Source organism: Dasypus novemcinctus, chromosome 6 (genome assembly GCF_030445035.2).
Source record: "Dasypus novemcinctus isolate mDasNov1 chromosome 6, mDasNov1.1.hap2, whole genome shotgun sequence".
Lineage (NCBI taxonomy): Eukaryota > Metazoa > Chordata > Mammalia > Cingulata > Dasypodidae > Dasypus > Dasypus novemcinctus.
The window spans coordinates 78,224,001-78,250,826 of record NC_080678.1 but is presented as its reverse complement, the minus strand read 5'-3'; the positions used below and the strand labels follow the sequence as shown (position 1 = coordinate 78,250,826).

The following is a 26,826-nucleotide window of genomic DNA, read 5'->3' as shown; positions in this document are numbered from 1 at the left end:
ATGGCCTGGTATCTGTAAGCTCCTATCCCAAATAAATACCTTTTATAAAAACCAACCAATTTCTGGTATTTTGCATCAGTTTGACTGACTAATACAGTGGGCAACAAACAACAGTAGTGTTGGCAGTACCTATGACTTTGTCTCCAGGAAAAATAACAGATATTTTCTTATCTGTACCCTTGTTCACATCTCAAAATATTGTGTACACTCATTGGGACTTCAAATTCATGACTTTTATTAGGCCCTTGCTAGATCTTGTTATATAATACATGAATAAATAAGACATATCATTACATCACCGCTTTAATATTTTAATAACTATAATTCAATAACATTGGTTTGCATTATAATCCTGTGTGTTTTATACATTTAAAAACATTTTTCTGAAAAAAATGCACGGCTTTCACAGGATTGCCAAAGGGGTACATGGCACACACACACATACACCCACACACATGGTTAAGATTGACTGATCTAAAGGATGTAGGACATGGCCAGAAATTGAGTCTTCGCCTTATTCCTGTTTACCCTATTGTATTACAGATATTCATATGTCTTTTCTTCCTTGCTAGTCTGTGAATACTTAGAGGGCAGGAATGGTATCATATTTCTTTGGGTCACCAGTGCCTAGAGTTAGGGCTTGGCATTCATTGAGCCATCACTTATAGATGATGTCTACTGTGAATAAGGCTCAAATCACATTGAGTGATACAGAAGGATGGAGAGATTCAAAGGAGAACAATAATTCTCATGATTGATTGAGCATTCATTCATTCATTCATTCATTCAGAGAAGAATTGTCCAATGGCTGTTTCATGCCAGGCACTGTGCTACGCTCTGGGGCACCAAGAATAATAAGACCTAAGTGCTTCTTCTTATAGCGTGCCCATTTCAGCTGATGAGAAAAAGAGAAAAGAAGAAAAAGTCAAATGGGAATAAGTTCACTTGTTCTGGAGAAGCAGAGTCCTGGGGAAAATCTAGCTCTTGAATCTGTATTCATCAGTTCTTTATAGCCAAAAGGTAACTGGGAGAAAGTAGCCAGAGGGTTAGAAAAAGTAGATCAAGATATTCCTCCTAAGAGGAAAATTCAAGGAGCTTCTTATGAAGACAGTTTACCTTGTGTGGATACTGATCTTGCCTAGTAAACCTTGAGGAGAAGTTAGCCCTCCATGGCCCCAGGTGTCTCAAGGGCTGGTCTGCCTAAGGCAGTAAGATGGATGACTGCCCTCTCTAGAATTCTCTTCTGATCCAAGGATTCTATGATGCTATCAATTAGTCAGAATGTACAAGGTTACCTAGATACAATGGAGCTCCTTTTTCTTGTAAAATGCCAGAGAGCTGGAAAGGAAATAGGCTGGGCCACCTGCTTTAACTTGCCAGATTGTGGGAAAACATGGTGGTGCAGTTACCTGACTCTCTGGTTGCAGAACATCTGTCCAGAAAGGATGGCAATGAGACACTCACAGCAGAGTCAGGGAAAGAGGGACTGGGCCCAGAGGGTGTCTTAGAAAGAGAAGGCAACGGGGGAAAGGTAACCTAACAAGGACAACAAGATTTTGGGCTGTTAAAATCTGATAAAGTGAAACATTTCCTCAAAGAGGTACAACCTCAAATACAAAAAAGTCATTTTAATAAATCTGTACACCTTTTCCCCCATGAGGTATAACCTTAAAATCAGATGGTTAATTTTAGTACATCTAAGACCCTCTTGGACTCAGCCTCCTCCATTTTGTCTGTCTAAACATCCTGCTTCAACAAATGGTGATGGTTAGCACTGGAAATCATAATGTAATGAAGAGACCGCCAACCCTTTGTGGAGCTGAAGTGGTGTATAATTATGTCAGTAAGTAGAAGACATCAACCTAGATGACCTGGAATGTTACTCTTGCAGTTAGTTTCCCATGATAATGGGATAATCTCCAATTTTCCAAGGAATATTTTTCAGAGGGTTCTATTTTTTAGTCACTCCTCCATCCAGTAGTATTTAAAGAAACAGCAGAATGCTGGACTTGGTAGGGGAATACATAGATGTGGCTGACAAAGAGTTTACCATCTTAGGCCAGTTGAGAAACTCATACCTGTATGTTTGCTGGTCTTACCTGGGTGATCAGGTAGAAAGTTACAGGAGGTCTACATAAAGGGATAGGGAATTGGAAAAAGAGAGAAAGAATAAAGATTTCCACTGGGGAAATGGCCAGGAACCTGCCAATTTCACATAGTTCTGGAGAGTAGAACGGAGACCAGTGGAGAGTGTGGGAGGGGCTAAGTTCCAGGGATCTAGGGGTCAGCTCTGAAGTCAGCAGAACTTTCTGTCAACTCCAGCTGTTCAGAGGCCAGCACTAGAGGATCAAATGGTAATGGCCCCCAGCCATTGGACAAGTCTTCTCTGAATGAATGAATCCTGGAAGTATTCATTCAAGTAAAATTTGGATAATCTGTTAAGGATATTACAGAAAAAATTCCTTATATTCCCGCTGTGGGTGGGAAGTTTGAACTAGATGCTCCCAGCTCCTTCTGACTACGTGTCCCTCATTCCACCAGTAGAGTTACCGAGCAAGCCTCCCGGATGAAATACCAACACTTAATGTGAAGTTTCTTGGGAAATGAAATGTCTTTTATTCACTTACTGGATTTCGTATACCTGACAATCCTTAAAACAACTATCAGTAGCAGCAACACAACCACCGCAAAATGAGAAACAGATGCCCAATGGCATCATGCAATAACACACCCCTATTAAGGAACAAAATCCTACAGGAGCTGACAATTCCCTTTAAGCATGACAGCAATCAAAACTGTCTGTATCCTGGATAAATACTCCAAAACCCTAGTTCCGTCTTCACATTTGAAGTGAACATGAGTTGACGCGACATAAATTGAGGACAAGTTAGATTAGATCCCCAGCTTGTTATATGAGTACCTTTCACTCTTAACTGTTAATCCACAAGCAGAGAGTCCCATTGACTCCAGCCCATGGCTTGAGCATCCCAGGGGAAAACTCAGCCAGGCCAGGGCACTAGGGAGGATTCTGTGTATGTTTCTAAGACCAGCAGCCGCGACCCAAAGTCACAGAAAACTAACAGCTCAGGCCCTTAGGGGGAAATTTGCTGAAAGGGATATCTTGGGCCAGACACTTTGATTTCACAAGTTGGCCCATCTCTGGCCCAAATACAATAATAGAAATGTCATTTAATGCCATTGCAGAACCAGTAATGAGATGCTACCCAAGGACCTGGGGCTCTCTCTCAGCCATCCAGAAGATGAAGTCTGCCAGAAAGAGAGGCTGGTCGGTAGCCAAGGAACATCATGCCCATCCCCGAGGGGTCCCTAGTTCTCCTTCCGTGCCTGCTGTAACCTCTTGGCCACAGCAGTGATCAGAGCTGCCCCCTTTCCACTTCCATCTTCTGACAACATGAATGTCACGTCACATTGAGGGGCTAGTTCTTTCACAGTTTCCTGCAATATCCGAGAAAAGCTATGAAAAAGAGAAAGAGAAACATCATCAGCACTTAGGTATGAATCAGCATATTTATAAATGACTCCAGTCTGGTTTGTCCCTCCAAATTTGCTTCTAAACAGCTTCTTTGACAGTTGTTTTACCTTTTACCTTTTATTGGGCAAATACTAATGCAAGGGACTGTTCTAGGTGAACACATAAAGAATGTCAACAGAAGCAGATTTGGCTCAAGTGATTGAGCTCCTGCCTACGACACAGGAGGTCCCTGGCTCCATTCTTGGTGCTTCCTAAAGAAGACAGCAAGCTGGCACAATGAGCAGGCAAGCAAACTGATGCAAGAGATACAAGAAGAAAAACATAATGAGAGACACAACAAAGCAGGAAGCAGAGGTTCCCGGTGCCCTCCTAAAGAAGACAAGCAAGACAGCAAGCTGATGTGTTGGGCAGGCAAGTCCAAAATCAAAGCATTAGCAAGGCCATGCTTTCTCTCCAAGACTGTGGCGTTCTGGGATTGACTGCCAGTGGTCTTTGTCCCTGGCTTTTCTGACACATAGCAATGCACACGGCAGCAGCATCTCCTTTCTCTTCTGGTTCCCTTGACTTCCAGCTTCTGGCTGTTCCCTGTGGCTCCTTTTTTGTGTCCCATTTCCTTTGCTTATAAGGACTTCAGCCATAGTGGATGAAGGCCCACCCTCACTCAGTTTGGGGACCCCTTAACTAATAACATCCTCAAAGGTCCTGGGTCCCACAGGACCAGGGCTTGGGACCATAACATGTCTTTTGTGGGGATATGGTTCAATCTGCAACAGCACCTACTCAAATGATCATGAGTTATGTCTTGAGACAAAGGAGAGATTTGTAGGAACCAGATCAAAACATATGACCCCAAAGGGAAAATCAAGAAAAGATAGCAGTCAGTTACTTGGGATAATTAGTCAGCATCAAGGAAGGACTAAGGATTATAATAATGATGTAATAATAATAATAATGTACAATAATAATGTTCATGGAGATATTTCAGCATGATCTAAAATTTTTGTAAGCTTGGATTACTTTTCCTTTTCAGCAAAACAAAATGTAAAACATTAAATTAAAAAAATAGTTCCTTTGGGTGATGAAAAAGTTTTATGAATGGAAGGTGGTGATGGTAGCACCACACCATAAAAGTAATTAATGTCACTGAACTGTACACATAAAAATGGTTAAAATGGTTTTAAATTTTGTTATATACATATATATTACCATGATAAAAATGCATATGACTCAGATATATAAAATAATAATAATGATAGCTTCCATTATTGAGCTTTTGTGATGTGCCATGTACTTTACAGGTGCTATTTCACTTAGTCCTCATGACAACCTCTTCAATAGGTAGTATTTTTTGTACTTATTTTATAGATAAAGAACTAAGGCTCAAAGAGGATAAGAAATTGGCCCTAGACCTCTTAGCTTCTACAAGACAGAGCCAGGATTCAAACCCACTGTTGCCTGTCGGGGCTCTTAATCCTTCTGCCCACTGGCTCTAAACTAAGAAAACACATCCTTAACAAAGGCTCAGTGTTATGCAAAATATACAGGTTCTCCTTACAACCCGGTGAGGTGAGGGAGAATAATGATAACAACAACAATTTGCATTATTGAGCACTGTTGGAAGTACTTTATGTGTATTGGCTCATTCAATTCCCATGTAGACTATGAGATGGGGATTCTTACTGCCCCCCAACTTTTGCAGGTGAGGACCCTGGGGTTCATAGAGGTTCCCACATCCTACCACTAGGAAGGAGAGTCCCCAAGATTCAAACCTCATCTGTCAGCCTCAGCCGCCTCTGCCTTCACCACTCGGAGGCACTCCCTTCCTGTAACAGGACAGGACGCGTCTTCCCAGTCGGCAGCTGAGGAGGCTGTGCCGAGTCCACACTCGGGCCCAGGCCCCTCCACGCTTCTCACCGCGCACTCACTGGGGGTGCAGCTTGTACAGGGTGCCGTCCACGCCCACGGTCATCCGCAGTTGCTCGAGCTTCTGGTCTTCCCTCCTTTTCTCCACGATGGCGGCCAGGCCAGCACCACAGAGCTGAGCTGCCCGCCGGGACACGGCTCCACACACCTCCTTCACGATGATGCTGTCCTCGCACGTGCTATCCAGGCCCAGCTGCTGCAGGATCCTCCTGACCTGGAGGAGAGCCAGCCGATCGCTGCAGGAAAGCAGAGCAGGATGTCAGGGCCTCTCTCCCAGGGCCCTGGAGCCTGCCCAACATGGCTACAGCCTCCCCATCCTCAGACGTCCTAGCAGGAGAGAAGAGAAAATTGCCCAGGCCACGGCTAGGTGGAGCTGAATGTCTTAGAAGCTGAAAGTCAAGGTCTGCTACTCCCAGAAAGTCCCATCATCTTTAAAAAATAGAGTGTGAGCAGCAAGATTATATTGGCATGCTCACATCGATTCTCTCATGAGGAGGTATTACAAGATTCAGCAAGATACACGCCAGATACCCATTTTTCAAAAGAGGAATCTGAGGGTCAGAGTGTGAGAGACTGCCCCAAACAGGAGCACAGCAGGGATTCAACACAAGCCTTCTCCTCAAGCACAGCACCCTCCCACGGATCATGGCAGCCCACAGCATGGGGACTCTACTCAACTGCAGGCCAACTTTCCTTCTATTCAACATTTCTGATCCTCTGCTTCAGCTTCCCAAGCAGACTACACACTCTTTGAGGGTAAGACTATAATTCCAGTAGTAGCCAACAAAGGGCTGGGTGCATTCAATGAGTAAGTAAATGAATAGACAATTATTCTTCACCTTAGAGAATGGGAACCTAAAGCACATACAGAGAAGCAGCAACGATGGGGACAGGCTGGCCTCGATTCTGGGCCCTAACTATCTCACAGTAAACTAAGGACATTTACAGGGACCTCTGACTCCAAAATGTGGTCGCCGAGTGCGATGAGTGTCCCACAATGATGGGGGAGGTTGTTGGTGTGGGAGGAGTGGAGTGGGGGGATGGGGGTATACAGGAATCTCTCATGTTTTTTATAATGTAACCTTTTTTGTGATGTATGTATCTTCAAAAAAAATACAATTTACAAACATGATAGGGGTGGGGGAGTGGGATGTGGGTTATATGGGAACCTCTTACTTTTTTTAATGTAATGTTCTATGTGGTTTATTAACTTTAATTTAAAAGGTGTTATTTTAAAAAAAAAATTTTATTAAAAAAATAAAACACTGATGATACCAAATGCCTTCAAGGATGTGGAGCAATAGGAACTCTCATTCCCTCCTGGTGGGAATGCAAAATGGAACAGCCAGTTTGGGAGAGAGTCTAGCAGTTTCTTAAAAAGCTAAACATAGATTTTCCATACAATCCAGCAATTGCACTCCTATGTATTTACTCAGTTGAGTTGAAAACTTATGTACACACAAAAATCTGCACACCAATATTTATAGCAGCTTTACCAATGTATGCTGTATTCCAGTGCTCTGGAACTAAAACTGCAATATATCTCCAAGGTGTGCCTGGAGACCCATATTATAATCAGATGGTCAAAAGGCAAAGATAAAGAGAGAGTTTGAAAGCCACAAGAGAGAAGGAACATGTCACACACAAAGGAAGCCTCAATAACATTAAGTGCCTTTTTCTCATCAGAAGCCATGGAGACAAGAAAGACATAAAGTACAAAGGCAGCCAGAATTCTATGTCTAGCAAAACTGTCTTTCAAAAGTAAGGGAGAAATTAAGACATTCCCAGATAAACAAAAGCTGAGGGAGTTTGTGACCACGAGACTAGCCCTACAAGAAATGCTAAAGAGAGTTCTACTGGTTGAAAGGAAAACGCAATAGGCAAAAGATCAAAGCTACCTGAAGAAATAAAGATATGCCACGAGAGTAATGACGGGTAAATATAAATGCCAGTACTATTGCATTTTTGGTTTGTAACTCCACTTTTGATTTCCTGCAAGATCTAAAAGGCAAATGCACAAAATGTAATGAGAAATAAGTGGATTGGACCCATAATGTATAAAAAGGATTTTTTTTTCTTCCCTCCTCCCCCGCCCCACTGTTTTTTTGCCGTCTGTGTCCATTTGCTGTGTGATCTTCCATATCTATTTCTCTTTTTGTCTTCTCTTATCTGTCTCCTCTAGGGTTCACCAGGATTTGATCCTGGGGACCTCTGATGTGGAAAGAGCTTCCCTGCCAATTATGCCACCTCAGTTCTGTTCTCTGCTGCACTTCACCTTGACTCTCCCCTTTGCCTCTCTTTTTTTGGGTCATCTTCTTGCTGTGTGACTCACTTGCACAGGCACTGGCTCACCATGTGCGCACTCGGCTTGCTGCACGGGCATCCAGCTTGCCACACAGGCACTCGGCTCACTGCATGGGCAGTTGGCTCACCCTGTGGGCACTCACTCAGGCACTTCGCTCACCACATGGGCTGGCATTCGTGTGGACATTCGGTTCATCTTGCAGGCACTGGCTCACCACGCGAGCACTCACGTGGGCACTTGGCTCACCTCATGGGCACTCAGCTTGCCATGCAGGCACTCGCATGGGCACTTCGCCATACAGGCACTTGGCTCACCATGTGGGCACTCAGCTTATGGCATAGGCACGCTTTCTCTTCTTCTTTTTCACCAGGAGGCCCCAGGGATTGAACCCGAGTCCTCCCATATGGTATGCAGAGGTCTTATCACTTGAGCCACATCTGCTTCCCTAATATGTTTTTAATTGGTTACTTGAACTACATAAAGGTGGGAGGATGGAGAGGGTATAGGAACATAGTTTGTGTATACCATTGAAGTTAAGTTGGTATTAAAGTCATGAGAATGTTACAGATTCATGATGCTAAATTTCAGCCCAATGGTAACTACAAAGAAAATATCAAGATGACATGCAAGCTTATAGAGGCAGAGATTAGAGTACAGGTTGCCAGGAGGGGCGGGGCAGGAACAATGGGAAGTTAATGCATAATAGATGTAGGGTTTCTGTTTGGGGACATAGAAAAGTTTTAGTAATAGAAGGTAGTGAGGGTACTGCAATATTTTGAATGGGGTTAATCCCATTGAATGGTATGCTCAGGAATTGTTGAGATGGGAAAGTTTATGTTGTTTTCACAATTTAAAAAAGAGAGAGGGAGGGAAGCATATGTGAATCAGGAGACTGGGCTCCTGCCTACCACATGGGAGGTTGCTGGTTCAGTGCCTCCTAAAGAAGACAGCCAGCTGCCGTGATGGGCAGGCACCGTGAGCTGACACAACAAGATGATACAACAAGAGACAAGGGGAGGAAAAACAGAATGAGAGACACAACAAAGCAGGAAACGGAGGTGGTTCAAGCAATTAGGCACCTCCCTCCCACATCAGAGGTCCCAGGTTTGGCTCTAGTGCCTCCTAAAGAAACAAGGAAGACAAACAGACATAGCAAGTGAAAAATAACAATGGGGTAGGGAGAAATAAATAAATATTTAAAAAAACAACAACAACAAATAAGAGAGAGAGAGAAACTAAAGAAATAACAACAATTAAATGCAATATATCATCCTGGATGGGAACCACCAAAAGACTCAAAGACACATTTTGGGGACATATGAAAAAATTAGAATATAGACTGTAAGCTTTATATCAATGATAAACTTCGTGAACTTGATTACTGCATTTAAGGTGGTTACATAGTGTATATCCTTGTTTTTAGAAAATATACATAAAGTATTAAATGTTCAAGGAGCATAATATATACAACCTATATGCAAGTGTTCAGAAAATGGATGGGCAGATACATAGAGAGAGGCAGACAGACACGGCAAAGGTGGCAGCATATTAAAACTGGTGGATCTGGGTATCTGGGGGTAGGGGTAGGAGTTCTCTGTATGGGGTTTGTATTATTTTTGTTAACAGTCCTGTAAGTTTGAAAGTATTTAAAAATAAAAAGTTTTTTAAAAAGATATGGAGGATCCTTAGATGTATATTGTTAAGTGAAAGAAGACTCTCTGAAAAGGCTACATATTGTATGATTTCAACTATGTGGCATTCTAGAAAAGACAAAGTTATAGAGATAGTAAAATGATCAGTAGATGCCAAGGGTTCAGGGAGAGGGAGGAAGGGATAAATAGTAGAACACGGGATTTTTAGGGCAGTGAAACTATCCTGAATGATACTATAATGGTAGATACATGACATTATGCATTTGTCAAAAGCCATAAAACCGTACAACACAAAGAGTGAACCCTAATGCAAACAATGGACTTTAGTTAATAACAATATATCAGTATTGGTTCACCAGTTGTAACAATTGGACCACACTAATGCAAGACATTAATAATAGGAGAAACTATTGGGAGGGAGGTATATGGGAACCCTCGATACTTTCTGCACAATTTTTCTGTAAACCTAAAACTGCTCTAAAAAAAAATCTGTTAAAAATAAGAAGAAAACCTGCAATTTCCTTACAGTTTACCTAGTTCTTTCATGTATATTCTCTAACTCAATCATCTGAGCAATCCTGGGAGTTAAACAGCAGAGCAATTATTTCTCTTTTGAGGAGGAAACTGAATTCCAGACAAGTGAAGCAACCTGCTTTAGGTCACATAGCACAAACAGGTGCGCTCTGGGACTATAAACCCTGGGCTCTTCTGAGAATCACTACCCCACCCACTGACAACATACTCTGAAATGGGCCACATTCAGCATAGCAACCACCTCCTCCCAATAGGCACTAGATGGATGTGATTTTGTTTTTAATTCTATGGGGGATTTTTTTTTTAGCTGCAGAAATCAAAACATCCAAAGCAGACACAAAGTGATTTTCAGCTTGCTGGCTTCTGGTCATAAAGACCAGGAGACGTGAACAAATGAATGAATGAAAATAGAAAGAAATTCCAAACAGAGCCTCTGAAAATTAACATCCAGCACTAGTAGGAAGGCAGTGAAATGACATATTTATGCTTAAATGGTGGTAGCAAATACTGTAACTGTTTTAAAAAATAGTATGTCCATAGGAGGCCTATGCCTTTTAACAAATACTTCTAAGGAAATAAGTCACAAGATGCAAATGATTCTGTGTACAGTAATATTAATTATGGTATTAGAAGAACAGAAATCCATAAATTATAGGTTAGACACCCTAAAGGAAAAGTTTAGTAAATTATAGGACAGAAGCATAATATAATATTATGCAGCCATTTAAAATGATATTTAAACCAAAGATTTTCTAGGATTCCAGCTAATTAATGCAGAAGGAATTATAGAATTCGATTATCATCATTTTGCAACCCCTAGGGAAACAATAGATCTAGGCAATGAGCATCAATGACTGCTAACATCATAAAAAAGAGAGAGACAGACACAACTCAGTGCCTCCTATAAAGTATTCTTGCCCCAAACTCAACCCTGAATCTAGTCAAGCATCTCCATGTAACTATGAGTTTGCAGGAAATACAAAGGACAGAGGAAAATAATAGATGATGCCATCAGCAACCACCAGAATGTAGGAAGCTCATTGGATAAAAGTTTCTTCAACAAAAAAATATAAGGAAAAACAAGAGACGAAAGGGAAACCTAGGCTAGAGATTAAAAGGCATTTAAGGGAGGGACGGGGGACTTGGCCCAGTGGTCAGGGCATCCGCCTACCACATGGGAGGTCCCCGATTCAAACCCCAGGCCTCTTTGACCCGTGTGCAGCTGGCCCATGCGCAGTGCTGATGTGCGCAAGGAGTGCCGTGCCACGCAGGGGTGTCCCACATGTAGGGGAGCCCCACGCGCAAGGAGTGCGCCTCCTAAGGAGAGCCGCCCAGTGCAAAAGAAAGTGCAGCCTGCCGAGGAATGGTGCCACACACAGAGAGCTGACATAACAAGATCCACAAAAGATGACACAACAAAAAGAAACACAGATTCCCATGCCGCTGATAACAACAGAAGCGGACAAAGAAGATGCAGCAAATAGACACAGAGAACAGACAACTGGTGTGGGGGGTGAAAGGGTGGGGGGGAGGGGGATAAATAAATAATTTTTTTTTTTTAATGCATTTAAGGGAGTAGATGTGGCTCAAGTGGCTGAGCGCCCGCCTCCCACATAAGAGGTCCTGGGTTCAGTTCCCAGTGCCTTCTGAAAAAACAAAAACAAACAATGAGCAAAACAAATGAAAAAACCAACTCAGGGAAGCTGATGTGGCTCAGTGGTTAAGCACCAGCTTCCCACATAAGAGGTGCCTCAAAGAAAGGGGGGGCAGGATTTAAGAGCCATATCAGCCAATGCAATATCTGAACCTTGTTTGGATACTGCCACAAATAAATTAACTGTAAAAAAAACCACATTTTTAGGCAATTGTGGAAATAGGAGCACTAACAAGATAGTTATGAGATTAACTATTGAAGTGTGATGATGGTATTGTGCTTATGTTTAACCCTTGTATTTGAGAAATATGTATTGAAATATTTATAGACCAAGTGATATAAAATAAGAGATTTGTTTCAGATTAATAAGTTTGGGAGTGGGGGAAGCAGGAGTTACAAGTGAACCAAGTTTGACCGTGAGTTGATTGTTGTTGAAGCTGGCAAACGGCTACATGGCAGACTCATTGGGTTCACTGTAATATTCTGTCTACTCTAGGGTATGTTTACATTTTTTCATAATAAAAAGTAAAAGAAAAATCAGAACTGTAAATGAATACTTCCATGAGCAAACATTTACTAAAATAACATACAGAATAATATATGTAACATGATTTCAAATAGGAAAAATGTTTCAAGAACTGAAAAGGTTTACGACAGGCAAAATTTGTAAAAATCAAGTTTCTTTCATATATGGACATATCTTTTCAGGAATAAAAGAGGATGAAGAGCCTTAAGCTAACTCAGTGGAACAGTTTCGGAACCTCGTTGGGGACTTGGTTGGTCCTGCTGAGTGCTCGGAGGCCCAAGCAGGGTGCCGGCCCCTTCCCACCGTGGCCCTCCAGGCTGGGCTCCCGCTGCAGCTGGAAAGAGGCAGCCACCCCCAGGGGCAACCCCTGCCCCACCAGGGCCTTTCTGTTTCCACTTTTAAATCTCAGCTCTGCCCCTCCCCAGCAAGAAGATAGAGTGTCCCAATCAGTACATCTCACACCAGGCGGGGGAACTTGAGGAAACATCACCTTTCGATCTGGGACAGGAACTTGGTTTCAAAGATGCCCCTGGTCCTGAGACGCTCGGAAATCTGCCCACGGAAGAGGAAACCCTGCTTGGTCAGGTCGATCAGGATCTGCCGCACTATCTCCCCCAGGTACATTCCGCTTGTCATCTTCTCATATCTATTTGGGGAAGAGTGGGAAAGTTGGTGTAGGCAGGAAAACCAAGACTGGTGAAGGGTTCCGGAAGGACCAGCAGGCTGGACCGTGGCAGGCAGGCCACCAGCACGCCATTGTCGCCTACCAGCTGCCTGGCGCAGGGTGGACTAGTGTGGCTCCCCCAGGCAGCAGGCCCTGAGGAATGCAAGGCAGAAACAGCATGAGGAGGTGGGAAAGCCACACTTTGGGGCCATATGGACCAGGAGCCAAGGCCCAGCTCCGCCCCCCACTGGCTACATGGCTTTGAGCACCCACCATAACTATCTATTAAACAGCAAAACACCCACCCCACAAGACTATTAGGATGCAAGCATCTGGCATGCAATAGGCACTCTGCAAAAGTTAGTCCTTCTCCTGGCCCCAAACCTATTTCTTCCTTGCCTTTGTACTACAAATCTGTTCCATTGGAGATCCTCGCTGGCTCTATACTTGAAGAAATCAGTACTGTACTGAAGATTCTGCTCCATGAGAGAATATTTTTAAACTGTGCATGGATCAGGGGTGCTCAAAAAATGTTAGTGCCCTTCCTCCTTTCCATCAGGAGCAGGTGGGGAAAAGAGGCTTTGTAACTGATGCGCACGCTCCACAGGTGCGTGTAACAAGGAAACCGTCATTATTCGTAACAGTGAGATAAAGGTGTGGAGCTGGCCTGTCGCTCCTGCAGAACCAAAGGGAAACGTGTCTGAGACTTATCTGCTGGACCTGCATTCTCTCAACTGCTCAGGACCTCATCAGTCTAAGAACCAACACCAGAACAAATAATGATGATGGTAAGGCAAACTTAAATGTACTGCCCCTTGAACTCTCAGCCAAAATGTGAACCCCAGTGGATACTGACACAAGATAGAGTCAAAAGGAACTTGTGCCTTGAAAAGAGACTGGATGCCCCGACTTTGGATTCAGAGAAAACGTTCCTTCTTTTTGGGAAGAATTCCTGGCTCACCTGGAGTTCCCACCATTCAACTGCCTTCCAGCTTCAAAGTCTGTGCCAAAGGAAGATGGGGAACCGCCAGGGCCAGTCTTGGCCTGTTCATGCCTCTTGCTAGACCACGTCCTCAATTCAACAGAGGCGAAGGTGTCCACGGCCCAGGCATCCCATCACATTTCCCCTCTGCTCAACTTCTCCACTTGGATATCAGGAGTAAATCTACATTTTAATCACACTAAATCTACATTTTTATCTTATGTTTTCTATTAAGACACTGAGCTTAGTTGTGGCAAAACCTAAAACATTTACTATCTGGTCCTCTACAGAAAATGTTTGCCATCCCCAGTTCTAGTGGGTGGGCCCAGGTTACTCATCGAATCCTGGCATGCCAGCTCTAACCCTGTCTACATTTTCTTTCCTACTCAGGAAGGTATATCAGAGTGTAAGTAAAAATCCACTCTAATTTATTTGCTTTAAAAAAACATAATTGTCAGTACTTTTAATAAGGTTAGGAATTGGAATATACTTTAAATGACTGTGACTCATTGGTGGGACATGACATCAGAGTTGAGAACTAGCACTCCCATCTGTCATGGGCCTGAAGAACAGAGGTCACCACCCTGGCAGCACACTCTTGAAAGGCTAAGGATGTCGCCCTCTCCTCTGGAACTTCTAGAAGCCCATCCGGCAGTGCTCACTAACTCACCATGCCCCAGCTCTGTGCCACCTGGCCCACAGTGAGTGGACATTCCAGCAGCCCCTGCCTCACCCAGAGCCACCACCGGCCCATACAGTGCCTTGTGGTGATTAGGAAAAGACACTCTTTCCTTCTATCTGTTGGAAACTAGTCATGGCACACTGCTTTTGTTCAAATAAGATATTTTACTGACATTCAATGGAAAGTTGTAAAAAATACACAAAGTCATGGTGTCCATGATATGAAGATGGTACCCCCTTAGACCTGGTAAAGTTGTGCACTGCACAACCTACATAATCCACACTGCCACCTGCTCACCTCTGTTTGCCAGGATTCAACGACCCCTCATCCACCTCCTTGTCATATTGGGTCCTGATATCATCTATGCAGCCATTATCTCCAAATCCTCCCCACTCGGTGTTGATACACATCTTGCCTTCATCTCCTTCCACCACCTCAATGTTCCTCATCTCCTCCATGTAGCACATGTTGCTGCCTGTTCCTAGAAGAGAAAGTGAAATGCCTTCAGTCTTTCAAAGACACCATCAGGTCTTAGAGAGGCAGCAGAGTACAGTGGATAAGAATTCGGGCTTGGAGTCAGATACAACTGGGTATGGATTCTAGTCTTATTCTCATAGCCAGGTGCCTCATCTTTCAGAGGTTCAATTTCTTAATTTATAAAAAGGAGATAATAACTGCTTTAGAGATTTGTGTGGCAGTTTGAAGCTTCTATGGATCCCAGAAAATCATGCCCTTAGGTCTAATCCATTCCTATGCATGTAAACCTATTGTAGGTGGGACCTTTTGATTAAACTATTTCAGCTAAGGGCCCTTGATTAGATTGTATGATCCAGGGAGGGTCTTAATCCTCTTACTGGAGCCTTTTATAAACTGAGGAATAAAAAGACACAGACACAGAAAAAAAAGCTGCAGAGACCAAGAGGAATCCAGAAGCTGAAAGAGAAGGCCCTGGGAGCCAAAAGCTGAAATCAACAGAACGCAGAAGCTGAAAGGAAGCCACTTTGCCAGAAGCTGAAAGCAAGGAGGCCTGGAGGAGAGGGTAAAGACAAACGGATGTCGCCATGTGCCTGATCGCTTACAACTACAGCTCAGGCAGAAGGACTCTCCTGATGATGCCTTGAGCTGGACATTTTCATGTCCTCAGAACTGTAAGCTTTTAACCTAATAAATCCTCATTGTAAAGCCAGCTTATTTCTGGTATATTCCCCCAGCAGCTTTTAGCAAATGAAAGCAGCTTGGATAAGAAAAAAATAAGATAATGTTTGTAAGTTTTCTCTACATGGAAAGTGTTCAATATGTGGTATCTGCTATAATTATTATTACTCTTATGCCACAGGCACACCAAGTGGGCTTCCAAGCTGTCTTGGAGTGAGTAGAAAGAGCTGGAAGGGATCACACAGAGTCATCTAGTCTGGGATCAGCAAAACCTGGCATCCCAAGTCACTCTCTTCTCCCTTGCCCATAACCTGGTCTCAGAACCATTCTCAACATAGCAGTCTAGGCAACTACTATATTCAATCAAACAGGTCTCATCTTTTTAGCCTCCTTCATCTAGTCCAACCCCTCCCACAGATGAGGAAATTCAAGTCCAGACAGAGTAAGTAACTTGTCCAAGGTCACACAGTGGTAAGAGTTAGAGTGAGATGAAACCTCTTAGCTGGCATTGAAGACAACTTAGTATATCCCCAACACCTCGTTCTACCCACTATATGTCTCCAGGAAGTCCAGACAACCAACTGGACAACGTTCCCCAATTCTGTCATCTGGAATGCTCTTTTTCTCCATCTCCATCTATTCCAATTCTAGCCCTCCCCTTAACTCTTAGAGAGATTCAGTCTCCTGGAATCCACCTTTGATCTTAATCACTGCCAGACTTTTCCCAGGAACCCCTATGGTAGTTAATTTTGTGTATCAACTTGGCTAAGTTATGGTGTTTTGGTCAAACACTGTCCTAGATGTTGCTGTTGAGGTATTTTGTAGATGGGATTAGTATCTACCATCAGTTGACTTTAAGTAAAGGAGATGACCTTCCATAATGTGGATGGGTCTCAGCCAGTCAGTGAGACTTTAACCACAAAGAAATGAGAGTTCTGGGAAGAAGAAGGAATCCTGCCCCAAGACTACGTCCTTCACTCTGTCCTCAGTTTCCAGCCTGCTTGGCCTCCTTTACGGATTTCAGACTCCAGACTTCAACATCACTCTTTCCAGAATTTCCTATAGAATTCAGCCTGCCCTATGGAATTTGGATTCACGAGCCCCCACAGTTGTGAGAACCAATTCTTTAAAATAAATCTCAACTTACACACATACATATCCTGTTGATTCTGTTTCTCTGGAGAATTCTGATTGATACAACTCCTAAAACACCTATTTGACCTCAACCCACTTCCATCCCCCATCCTGAGTTGTTTCCAACTCTTCCTTTTCCTGTACACTCTGACAGCTAGAAGAATTCAGAGGACCACAGCAGGTACACATTGAGCTGGAGTGAAAATCCTCCCGTACAGTCACAATCTGATTGTGGCCTCCTTCCTCCCAGGGTGCCGGGATTGAACCCTGGACCTTGTACATGGGAAGCAGGTTCTCAACCACTGAGATATACCAGCTTCCTGGTTTAAGACTCTTAATGGAGAAAGATATTAAATAAAGACTTAGGAATTAGGGGATCTGGACCTTCAATCTTAACTTCATCTCTGCCTTGAACAAAGCTGACTTCAAAGCCTGTGTATCATGGAACAACGGTCCCTTACCCCTCACTATGTTAAAAGGAAACCTCTGAAAGATCAGATGGGATTAGGCTAATGGGACAAGCTTGGCCATTTACCTGCAATCAGGCCAATCTCACAATTGGGATCTTCATAGCCACAGGTCATCATGGTCCCCACTGTGTCATTTACAACTGCAACTATGTCCAAGTCAAACTCCTGCAAAGGAAGGAGCTCCACTGTAAGTAGAATGTGCAAGCCAAAGAGATTTTTTTTAAAAAGGAACTTTTATCAGGAAGGGCACATCGGTCTGAGGGGTGGGGCAGAGATGTATGATAGGCATAAGATGCAAAGCAGGGGGGCCTGGGAGAGGAGCAAGGTCAGCCACGAGCCTCAAATCCATATCGTACATTTCTCCGCTTGATGGCTTCCCTGAGCAGGTCCACCACATCTTCCCCTTCACAGTCGGTAGCTTTGAAGCCTTTGGTCCACTCTATGAGTATTCCCTAAAAGAAGGGAGAAATTCACTTGAGCAATAGTTTGCTGGGACCACTGACAACCTCACCGTCTACCAGATGCAAGGCATTACAGTTGACTGCTCGTCACACACACGCACTTCTGGCTGTGCTTCCACCTCTGCAGCCTTACTGCTGAGGACAGAGGCTTCCCACAGCATGATGCTCAATGTCTACCGCTGAGCGGAATAACCACAGCAATTCATATTCATCGAGGGGCAAATCATGTTCCCTGGCCATGACTACACAGAGTAAAGTTCTGGGATCATAGTGATCCCACTTCTAATCTAGCTAAGGTCAGAATTAAGATGTGAGCAAAGGTAAAGCTACCAAATGGGGGAGCTGATGTGGCTCAGTGGTTGAGTGCCAGCTTCCCATACTCGAGGTCCTCGGTTAAATCCCTGGCCCTGGTACCTAAATAAAAAAAACTACCAAATGGTCATCAAAGCATTACTCCACAGTGAAAATCTAGAGGCATTTTATAATTTCAACCATATGGGTCAATCTCTTATACATCCATAGAGGAAATGTTACACAACGATTAAAAATCATGCTGTGGGGAGAAGATGTGGCTCAAGCAGTTGAGCACCTGCCTCCCACATGGGAGGTCCTGGGTTTGGTTCCCAGTGCCTCCTAAAGAAGAAAAACAATGAATAGACATCGAGAGAAAAAAACTAGCAGGCAACGAGGAAAAAAGTAATGAGGAGACAACGAGCAAAAACCATGAGCAGACAATGAGCAAAAACAAATGAGTAGGGAGTGAATGTGGCCCAATAAGTTGAGCACCCACCTCCCAATGGGAGGTCCCAGGTTCAGTTCCCAGTGCCTCCTAAAAAAAAAAAACCAAGCAGACAATGAGGGGGAAAAAAAACAAAACGAGCTGACACTAAGCAAAAACAACAAGCAAAAAAGACCAACAATGAGCAAACAGATGAGGGAGCCATCTCAGGGAGGGGAAAAATCATGCTGTAAGAGAACATCTGAGGAAAGCAGATGCGGCTCAAGCAATTGGGCTCCTGTCTACCATATGGGAGGTCCAGGGTTTGATACCCAGGGTCTCCTGGTGAAGGCAGGCTGGCCTGCACAGTAAGATGGCCCCTGTGGAGTGCTGGCCTGCACAGAGTGCTGCCCCAAGCAGGCATGCCAGCAAATACGGAGAGCTGACACAGCAAGATGATGCAACAAAAAGAGAAAGAGAGGAGAGACCATGAGAAACAAAGCAGAACAGGGAACTGAAGTGGTGCAAGAGAATGATCACCTCTTTCTCACTCCGGAAGGTCCCAAGATCAGTTCCCAGAGCTGCCTCATGAGAATACAAGCAGACAGAGAAGAACACATGGTAAATGGACACAGAGAGCAGATAATGGAGGGAGAGGGGAGACATAAATAAATAAATAAATCTTTTAAAAAAAGAGAGAGTACATTTGATAGTGCAGAAAGATGTTCACAGTACTGTTAAGTAAAAACCATGTTAAACAAATGCATGCAATGAATACTTCTATTTTATTTTTAAAAGTTACACACATACACACACACTCAAGTCTGGAGAAAGGCCTGGAACAATACATACACCAAGGAGATTAACAGTGGTTCTCTCTGGGTATTGAGATTATGGGTACATTTTAGTCTCTCCTTTTAGTTTATTCAAATTTTCTATTTTTTCTAAAATTAGCTTGTATAAGTTTTGTAAAAGTGTTTTTAATTTTTTAGAGGAAACCCCGGGTTACACTGTTAGTTTGATGCAGGAGTTTGTCTAGACTCAAACTCCACATCTAGAAAGCTGGGTGGGGGAAAGGAGAACAGTCAGAGCTGGGGCATCTAGACCAGAAGGGCTCCTGGCACAGGGGAGCAGCCAGCAACTCTAATCCCCATGGCTGGGCAGCCCCTCAGCCAGCAAGTCCCAGGCTCCCGCCTTCTCTCCATGGAGCTTGGGAAACTGAGCTCCCCTGCTCCTTTTCTGACTGATATATGACACATTAGAGAGAGAACCCCAACTGAAGAAGCTCTTTCTTGATAACTAAATAAAATATTTTAAAACATATTAATTAGTTTTAAATATTAATTGATATTTTAAAATAAATACAATAATATTTATTAAATATTTTAAAAAACAAGTCTTTCTCTTTTCTCCCTGGCCAACTCCTAGTGGCTCTGTTTCCACCTGCCCATTTGTCTCCTTTCCCTCTTAGCTGTGTCTTTGTGAATCTGTCAGAACTGCTGGGGGAGAGGCCCAGTGTCCTGTGCCCCAAGTCAGGAGGGTTGCCACTGTGTCCTGGCACCCATCCGTCCTTCAGGACCGTGGACAGCTGTGCACAAGCCCCATCCCTCGTGGTGTATTAATTTTTAACAACAGCAGTAATACAAAAACACATTACTCTTATAAAAAATTAAAATATCACTGATAAGAATCAAGCCTGCTTTAACTACGCATTCCCCCAATCTGAGGGGTAACCTCTATGATCATTTTGATATGAATCCTTTCAGACCATTTTCTCTCCATTTCCATGTATTTAAAAAATAAATAAATTCATGCTGTGTGTGAAGAACTGCAATTTGTTTTCTCCCTCAATAATGAAACTTCTAAACCTTTTCAGGTCAGTTAATATAGATCTGCCACATTCCTTCACCTAGCACAATATTCCTTGAATATAACTGCACAAAAAGAAAGCTCCACAAAACATACCTATGAAACAAATACTATTTTTATCCCCATTTTTTGCATGAGGAAATCAAAGTACAGAGAGATAAAGTAACTTGCCCAAAGTCACACAGCCAGTAAGTAAAGAAGCCAGGATTCAAACCCAGGCAGTCTGGCTTCAGAGCCTGTGTTCTTAGCCATTATACTCTGTTCCCTCCCAATTAGGTAAGTTAATATCCATGAAGGACTCAGAGCAGTGTCTGAGGCCAGAGCAAATACTTTCTATGTGTTAAATAAAAATCAAGTAATTAATTCCATATGATTGATAAGCCATACTTGATCTCATCACTCTACATTGCCAGATATTTGGGTACCTCTAATTTTTCATGATTGAAGCGGGAGCTATAGTGAAGATTCATGTTCATTCCTCCTTGGGCTCTTAGGACATGTGCAGTTTTTTATTTTAGAGTCAGTCATATTACCAGACAACGCAGTGTTTTGAATTGCCCTTTCCCTGTTTTCTGAATGATACACCCACATGTGTGCGATCAAAACAAAAACTCAGGAATACTACCACCCTTATTTTGTGCAATACACTTTGATAATTTCTATTCTCTTTTGTTTTCATGTGGGAAATTGAGGCATGCAGGTCTCTGCAGGCCAATGTCTTGGATTGGAATCCTTTATCAACAGTTACAGGGGTGACACCTTGGGTAATGAACTTAATCTCTGTTTTCCTCAATTACAAAACGGTGATTAAAACAGTGGGGGCATTGGGGATATCACGGGAACACTGATGGGTTAGACAAAATCACAATAAAGCTTAGGTGCTTGTGGCAATTTGAAATTATTTTATGAATACCAAAAAAGAGAAAGATTATGTTTGTGAACTAATCCATTCCCGTGGTGTGAGGCCCTTTCAAATTGACTACGTCAGTGAGGCGTGACTCAGGTTGAATATCTGCCCTCTTGCTAGAGGCAGAAAAAGGAAGCCACCATATTTGACCCTGCAATGCGGGAGAAAGGACTCCAGTTTCACCCACAGCTGAGCTGCCAGGAGATCAGCCCTGCGAGGCTCTAAAGAGCTGAGGCCAAGGGAGAGTGAGCCATACACCTGATAGCTTGCTGCTGAGCTCAGGAAGAAAGAAGAGTAGCCAAGCCTGATATAGGAGGCCGGGAAAGAGACAAGCCCTATGCCTGCTTGTCACAGCTGAGAGACGGTGATCCTGCAGGGGAAGGCAGCGAGCCGGGCAGAAGCATGAGGTGGCCCTCATGACTTGCCACGTGGCCGGACCACAGGATCAACAGTAGCTGACTTTGGTGAGAAAACACCTCTGATGATGCCTTGATCTGGACATTTCATGGCCTCAGAACTGTAAGCGTTTACCCCAAAACCTCTTTATCAAAACCAACCCATTTCTGGTACTTTGCATCGGCAGCCCTTTGGCAACTTGCCATGCTGACCAGAGTTCACTGTAAATTCAGGAAAGGGCATCTGCTTTATGCCAGCCTCATAAGCCTGGTTGACATGAGTCTGCCAGAGAGGGCATCACTCCACCTGCTATTGAATCGGCCTGCAGAGCTAAGGCCAGACCCTGAGTTAAAGAGAATTCTCTACGGGTGACAGTGAGCCAGCCTCCCCCTCCCCTGCCCTCTGCTCCCCCAGTAGTAGTAATAGGACAAAATACTTGAGCACTTACTCTGTGCCAGGTACTGTGCTATACATTTTATATACATTAGTTCATGCAATCTTTACTATTAGCCTACCAAGTAGATACTGTTACCTTCATTTTTACAGATGAAGAAACCAAAGCTTAGAGAAGTTAAACGACCTGCTCACGGCCACTGGGGCAGGAAGCAGTCGAGCAGGGTTTCAGCCCAGGCGGCCTGTAACCCCAGAGCCTGTGCTCTTGTCTGCTGCTTTCCTGCCTAGGAAAGGATGTCTCTGTGCGGCAGCCACACCCAGACCTGAGCCTGAGCCACAGAAGGAGGGTCGCCCTGGCTCCAGAGGCTGCTGCTCGGGGCCATTCTTTGGGGCACCCCATCCTCTTCCTCCTGCAGCACAGACAGCTCTGTCCTGAGCCTGGCCCAAAGGCTCAACCGCACACCGCAACCAGCTTCAAGCAGAGGTCATCATCACCCAGGGCAGAGCAGGGGGTCTTGAAGAGAGCAGTCGGTGGCTACTTCTAAGCTCTACTTCTGGGTCCAGCTGGTCTACAGAAAACAAAACAAGAAACTCCCCAGGCCTAGTCTACTTGAGTCCTGACTTCCCAGTAAAAATGTTTTTGCTCATCACATATAAAACTAATGCCTGTGGGAAAAGGGTGTTTTTTATCTAAGAATTCCAAGAAAGACCTTGTGATAAATGTTTCTAAATTATTATGAACTGTCTCTTAAATCTATAATGTTCTTCAGTGTCAACTAAGTGTGCAAGTGATAAATTCCTCCTGAGACTTTAATATCAGGAAAGAATTGTATTTCCATGATGAACTGGTAAACTTCCTTTCATCAGCCGAGAAAAACCCTACAACCAATTGGGTTTCCCTGTTTACACCGGCTGCCCAGGGACACACAAAAACTGCTGCTGCCCACTTGCTTTAACTGCTCTTAACTGAGGGATTTCTGGATCATTCCCTCTTCCCCTCTCACCACAAGAGGGCTTCACCTCTGTTTTTTTTTTTTTTAAAGATTTATTTATTTATTTAATTCCCCCCCCTTCCCCCCGTTGTCTGTTCTCTGTGTCTATTTGCTGCACCTTGTTTCTTTGTCTGCTTCTGTTGTCCTCAGCTGCACGGGAAGTGTGGGCGGCGCCATTCCTGGGCAGGCTGCACTTTCTTTCACGCTGGGCGGCTCTCCTTACTGGTGCACTCCTTGCGCGTGGGGCTCCCCTACGCGGGGGACACCCCTGCGTGGCAGGGCACTCCTTGCGTGCATCAGCGCTGCGCATGGCCAGCTCCACACGGGTCAAGGAGGCCCGGGGTTTGAACCGCGGACCTCCCATGTGGTAGACGGACGCCCTAACCACTGGGCCAAGTCTGTTTCCCTTCACCTCTGTTTTAAGAGCAGTCATTAGCTATGTGTCCCTTTATTGCATGCTACTCTAAACTCTTTTTTTTTAACTTTAAGCCAAAAAAAAGAAATAATAATGAAAAACAGAACAAATTGAATGGTTACAATTCTCTTTTATGTTCCCCAGCTACCCTGGACCCGTGAGCCCTAAATGAAGTGAGCAGTAACTCCGGGGTAGCGTGAGGTGGAGGAAGGAAGCTGGGCGGGCTGGCGGGGAGCTGGGCTGGGCGGCCTTACCTTGTCAATGCTCGCCTGCCTGCAGGGAAAGGAGAACGTGAAGCCCAAGGGCAGCCGGGCTCCCTTGAGGCCCATGTAGTCCAGGAAGTCAGCGATGCACTGCACGATGTGGTCAAACAGCTGCATGGAGAGAGCGTCAGTCACACCTGGCCGGCAGGCACACCTGGCCAGTGGGCACATCTGGCCAGCAGGCACGGACCCTGCCCGGGGCTTACCTCCTCGCCCGTGCCCTGCATGATCTCCAGGGGGATGGCGAAGATCTTGTTGTACATCCGCACCGACCTTCGTGCACTTCTGATCTTTACCAAGAGGACCCGGAAGTTGGTTCCCCCCAAATCCAGGGCGAGGAACTTTCCTTTCTCTGTGGTGGAGAAAGAAAATTGGAGCAGCCATCCACCAGCATGCATGGAGCAGGGGCTTGTGTCGAGGCACTGGGAGGAAGAGCTGAGGCTGAAATGGGGCAGCCCAGAGCCTGCCCTCCTGGGGCTGCAGGACCAGAGGGACGTGACCATCACTGTGCAGTGTCAGGGCACTGGGCAGGCACCTGAGCCTGCCAGAGGCAGGCCACTTTTCTTGGCTTCCCCTTCCCCTACACCAAAGACCCAGGCATCCTCTGATCCACCAGTGAGGTGCAGTGAAAAGAGGTCTGGACTGCAATCAAGGGACCTGGGAGGTCTGAGAAATGAGCTTTTTATCTTGAGAAGAGAGTTCAGGTCTTGTTTTTCTACATCTGTAAAGTAAGGGAAGTTGGACCTCTGAAGCCTCTTGCAGCCTTAAAAACCATGTGTGATGGCCTTTTAGGGAGTCCAAGCAGCCATGCTTAAGAGGGGGTACCTGGTAAAGGACACAAGTGATACTCGTGCACAAGGAGTCTCTGAGGGCAAATCTGGGCCCTGCTGCCCTGACTGCAACTGGACCCCTGACGCCATGCCTTCCTGTCTGTACAGCCAAGAGGAATCGTTTGTCACCAGCACGAAATGATCCTTCCTGTCCCTGTTCTCCCCTTCCCTGGATTCCCACGGCCCCACCTGACTAATAAGAAACCATACCAAGCCCTGCCACCCCATGATACCACCCAGAGCCACCCAAGTGCAATGCCCTGTCGCTGCTCCGACACCCCACAGCATCACAGGCCACTCTGTTTAGCCTGTCCCCTTGCCCCTGTCCTCACGCACTCTGTTCTAACCATGCTGGTCCTTTCGTTATTCCCTGTATTTGCCAAAGACCTCACTTCCAGCCATCTCTGTATCCCCACATCCTGCTCTGTTTTTCTTCTTAAACCACCTGTCATTACCTGACAACATATGACATTAATTTGTTTATTGCCTGCCAGCCCAACAGACTGTGAGCTCCACTGTATTCTCTTCACAGCTACATCGTGAGGCCTAGAACAGGGCCTGACACACAGTAGGTCCATAATGAAGCTTTGAGGAATGTATGAGGGATAGAAGGATTAAAGGGATGAATGAATGAATAATTGAATAGTATCTTTTGCCATTCTCTGCTTTCTTCCCACGTAGAGTTAAAGGATATTAGCTTTGGAAAATGTCCTAGAAATCTTTGTTGTGAAGAGATCCAAAAATCAGCAGACTGATAGATCATCAAACCTCTCTAAGTCTCGATTTTGGCACCCCTTAAAAGGGAATCATTCTCTCTTTGCTTAACAAAGTAGTTGGGAGGGCCAAATGAGATGAAAGTTTCAAAAGCAAGTCCAAAGAGGTGAAAGAGCTTGCCTAAAGGACTGACTCTGCTAGTTTATGGCTTCTCTGGGCGGAGCCAGGGAACTAGGAGAAGGATCAGGGGTTGGAAAAGTTAGGGGCAGAGTGATGAGAGGGGTGAGGACGATCCCAGCCTCCAAAAAGAACAGCGTCAGAAAAGCCGGGCAGCAAGCCCAGACAATCCTGGGTATCTGGATGGAAGCGCCCAGGGGACAGGACTGGCTCTCCTGTTTGCTAACAGCATCGGGTGCTCTCCGCGTTCTCAACTGTGGGGGCGCATGCTCCAGCACACGCACGTGCACACCCTAGCTCGGAGATTCTTTCCCTGCAGTATCCTGGTTGAAGCAAGGCAAGTAGACTCAGGAGGCCCGGCACCCTGCCCTCCCCACCTCCACTACAGACAGAAACAGACAGCGTCCCGGGGTTTAAGGAGTTCCAGCAGGAGCGCGGGGGCCTTCCCAGCAGGGGCCGCGCTGGCCCACCTGTGCCGTCGGGCATCCCGCAGACGTAGGTGGGCAGCATCTTGACTGTGGCCCGCTGGTGGGTCTCCCTCTTCAGCCCGTACTCGAGCTCGGCGCGCATCTTGGCCTGCACACCTTCAAGGTGCGCCCGGGTCAGGTGGAACAAAGCCAGCACCTGGTCGATCTGCTTCCGCTGGGCCTGCAGGCGGCAGCCCACTGCCGTCACCATGGCGGACCCCTTGCTGCTGCCACTCTCGGACAGGAGGAAGCGGACGTCGCAGTTCGGGGCTAGTTTCCTCACCACCTTGTGCAGCCGTTTGGGGTACCTGAAGGCAGGGGTGATGGCCGAAATATTTAACAGTCAGAAAGGCCTGGCTTGGCCAGTTGGAACAGACACAGGTGTGGCAGTGGAAAAGGGTGGTGGACAATCCTGCTGGGCCTGGGATCAGCCCTTCAGTTACTGGATGGTAAGGATGGGCAGGGGGTGGCACGGGGAGAGACTAGCATAGCCGAGGCAGTAGAAGGTGAACTTGGGAGGCTCAGAGAAATGGCTATTCTATCAACTAATATTTCAACTGGTAGAGCACATGTTCACATAATATATTGGCTGAATAACATCTCCACCCAAATGAGAAGGATTTCTTTCCCCAGTCCTGTCCAGGATGTACCTGCCTGACTTCCAATATCACCTCTGTTAGCCAAAGAACCTTTTGCTTTCCCTCCTTCTAGAAACTTCTCATATCCGTAATTCCCCACCAGGATCCTGCATGTGAATTCGGCAACCTTTGTCATCCCTATTTTTCCCCAGCTATAACTGGGTGTGTCTTTCTAGTCCTAACACAGAGCAGGTATTCAATAAATAATGGATCAATAGTTGAATAATAGATGAGTGACTAGATGGATGGACACACAGATGGATGGCTTTAGCAGAATAGTTCTTTAAAAATGATCCCCCAAAGCAAGCCAGCCAGCTAGATGAACATGGTCTCCGCATTCGCTCTTCCCCTATTGGGCAGATGGTTCCGGCAGCCCAGAAAAGCGGCAGAGACCAGAGAGAAGAGCTGGGAC

At 45.0% G+C, this 26,826-nt stretch overlaps 1 protein-coding gene across 8 annotated transcripts in view; it reads right to left on the bottom strand.

Moving 5' to 3' along the window:
• Positions 1–211: 211 nt before the first annotated feature.
• The window catches only part of HKDC1 (hexokinase domain containing 1), a 58,915-nt gene continuing 32,300 nt past the window's right edge, over positions 212–26,826 (bottom strand). For all 8 annotated transcript variants that reach the window (XM_004470545.4, XM_058298954.2, XM_058298952.1 and 5 more), the window contains 9 exons: positions 25,780–26,084; positions 23,795–23,940; positions 23,580–23,699; positions 17,531–17,626; positions 17,240–17,339; positions 14,713–14,896; positions 12,578–12,733; positions 5,419–5,652; positions 212–3,475 (listed from right to left, as the gene is read on the bottom strand). In XM_004470545.4, the coding sequence (XP_004470602.1) occupies positions 3,328–3,475; positions 5,419–5,652; positions 12,578–12,733; positions 14,713–14,896; positions 17,240–17,339; positions 17,531–17,626; positions 23,580–23,699; positions 23,795–23,940; positions 25,780–26,084 (1,489 nt within the window). In that variant the 3' untranslated portion in view covers positions 212–3,327. The remainder of the gene's footprint in view (positions 3,476–5,418; positions 5,653–12,577; positions 12,734–14,712; positions 14,897–17,239; positions 17,340–17,530; positions 17,627–23,579; positions 23,700–23,794; positions 23,941–25,779; positions 26,085–26,826) is intronic.